This window comes from Cyprinodon variegatus, unplaced genomic scaffold (genome assembly GCF_000732505.1).
Source record: "Cyprinodon variegatus isolate N-32 unplaced genomic scaffold, C_variegatus-1.0 Scaffold1287, whole genome shotgun sequence".
Lineage (NCBI taxonomy): Eukaryota > Metazoa > Chordata > Actinopteri > Cyprinodontiformes > Cyprinodontidae > Cyprinodon > Cyprinodon variegatus.
In genome coordinates this window covers 68,081-69,945 of record NW_015151740.1, presented here as the reverse complement: position 1 = coordinate 69,945, position 1,865 = coordinate 68,081, and the positions used below count along the sequence as shown (strand labels likewise).

General features: G+C 52.3%; 1 protein-coding gene across 1 annotated transcript in view; it reads right to left on the bottom strand.

Moving 5' to 3' along the window:
• Window positions 1-791: 791 nt before the first annotated feature.
• The window catches only part of LOC107102638 (zinc finger protein 36, C3H1 type-like 2-B), a 2,715-nt gene continuing 1,641 nt past the window's right edge, over window positions 792-1,865 (bottom strand). The window contains exon 2 of the mRNA XM_015402022.1: window positions 792-1,798. Within this exon, the coding sequence (XP_015257508.1) occupies window positions 914-1,798 (885 nt within the window). The 3' untranslated portion in view covers window positions 792-913. The remainder of the gene's footprint in view (window positions 1,799-1,865) is intronic.

The window sequence follows — 1,865 nt, the reverse complement described above, 5'->3', positions numbered from 1 at the left end:
ACTTCCACTTTTACCAGAGTATTTTTTAACACAAGTATCTGTACTTTTACTCAAGTACGGAAAGTGAGTACTTTTGCCATCTCTGCCGACTGATCACGGCAAAAATAGCTGCCATTGTTCCAGGCAAAGAAATGCCGCACAGACCGAGCAGCAGAGATGCTTCAGCCGCAAATCTAAACTTGTACAAACATAAAAAGCAGCAGGCGTGTTTTTGCAGCTTCTGCTGCATGCGGTCTGAACGTAGCATCCCTCAGTGCCGCTTTTCTGGGGACTTATTTGGAGCTTTCCTCGCTGCACCTGAACATAAACATCTCCACTTTAGTTTCGCCGTCTAGAGACTCCAACACTTTTTGCAACTTTGTTTTCCTAGTTAGGGCAACCTTTGAGGCCCCCTCCCTGCACATTTTGTCCCTTCATTTCTCCTCTTCATCTCAGCATCTGTCCATTTAAAACCCAATTAGCCTCTAATCAGTTCTTTGATCTTGTTTTAAAACTTTTTGCATGAAAAACTGAGCCAGACTCCAGCCACCTTCAATTTAAGCCATTTTCTGGTTGCCATGGCAGCCATTTGCCTCCAACACTTTCATCCCATTTTACATTTTAATAAACTGCAAAAAACACTTTAAATTTTGTAAAACTTGTTTTATTTACAACATCAACATTTCATTTATGCAGATTGTTAATGTACAGTTAAAAAAGTTAAATTACACTTAAAGTTTGCGAGGAAAAAAAAAAAAATTTAAAATTTAAAGGACTAAATTGTTTGGAGTCCTGAAAGTTTCCAGGTCCGACCTGCTGGAAAACAAGTCAAATATTTACAGTTTAAAAAAACAACAATAAGAGCAAAAAAAGAGGCACATTTCCACAGATGGCCTCTGATGGTGGGGATAAAAAAGGAGAAAATAAAAAGTGATCAGAGGCCCATGTTGTCCCACACCTCCTGGCCCTTGGAGGCCTCCAGCTGCTGCAGGTGGAGGGCCAGCGGCAGCAGCAGGTCGCTCAGGTGCTGGCTGGAGAAGGTGAAGGCGTTATGCACCGCGGCCTCAGGGGACGGGGAGGTGGAGGAGGAGGAAGGAGGCGAGGAGCCGTTGGAGGAGGCTGGAGGTAAACCTGCTGTGCTTGGAGGCCGGGGGGAGAGGAGGTCAGGGCTCCGGGCTTTGCTGGGCAGCCGGTGCTGAAAGCGGCAGCTGGTGCCGTAAAGGCAGAAGCCGAAGGAGCTGAAGGTGTTGCACAGGGGCCCCTGGGGGCCCCACTCCTTCCTCTGCGGAGGAGGAGACGGAGCAGCAGGAGAGCCACCGTCCGCCTCCACCTCCTCCACGTGCAGGAAGTTGCAGCGTTTTCCAAAGGGACAGACTCCGTGGGCGAGGAAGCGGCGGCAGGGGACGTTCCTGCGCTGCTGCAGGGCCTGCCGCAGCTCGGTGGGGCTGTGGGCAAACAGGCAGCGGGCCCCGTAGTAGCAGTAGCCCGTGGTGTGGTAGTTCCGGCACAGCTCCGTCTTGTACTTGGGGTGGCGGAACGGAACGTGGAGCTCGTTGAGGCCGTGGGCGAACTGGCAGCGGTCGGCGTACTTGCAGGCGCCGGTGGCGGCGTAGCTGGTGCACAGCTCCGTCTTATAGCGGGTGGAGCAGACCCAGGGGGCGGCGGGAGGGGGGAAGGAGGCCTCCACCAGGGGCAGCAGGGCCTGGGTCAGAGAGAAACCGGCTCCTCCGGGGAGATCCTCCGGTTCCTCGCTGCACAGCAGGTTGTCCACCAGCTGCTCATCCTGGGAGGATGGAAGCAGCAGCTCATCACAGCTGATCTGGAGCAGAGAGGGAGAGAAACAGGCAACACACTGAGAAAAAGAAACAGGCAACACACTGAGAAAA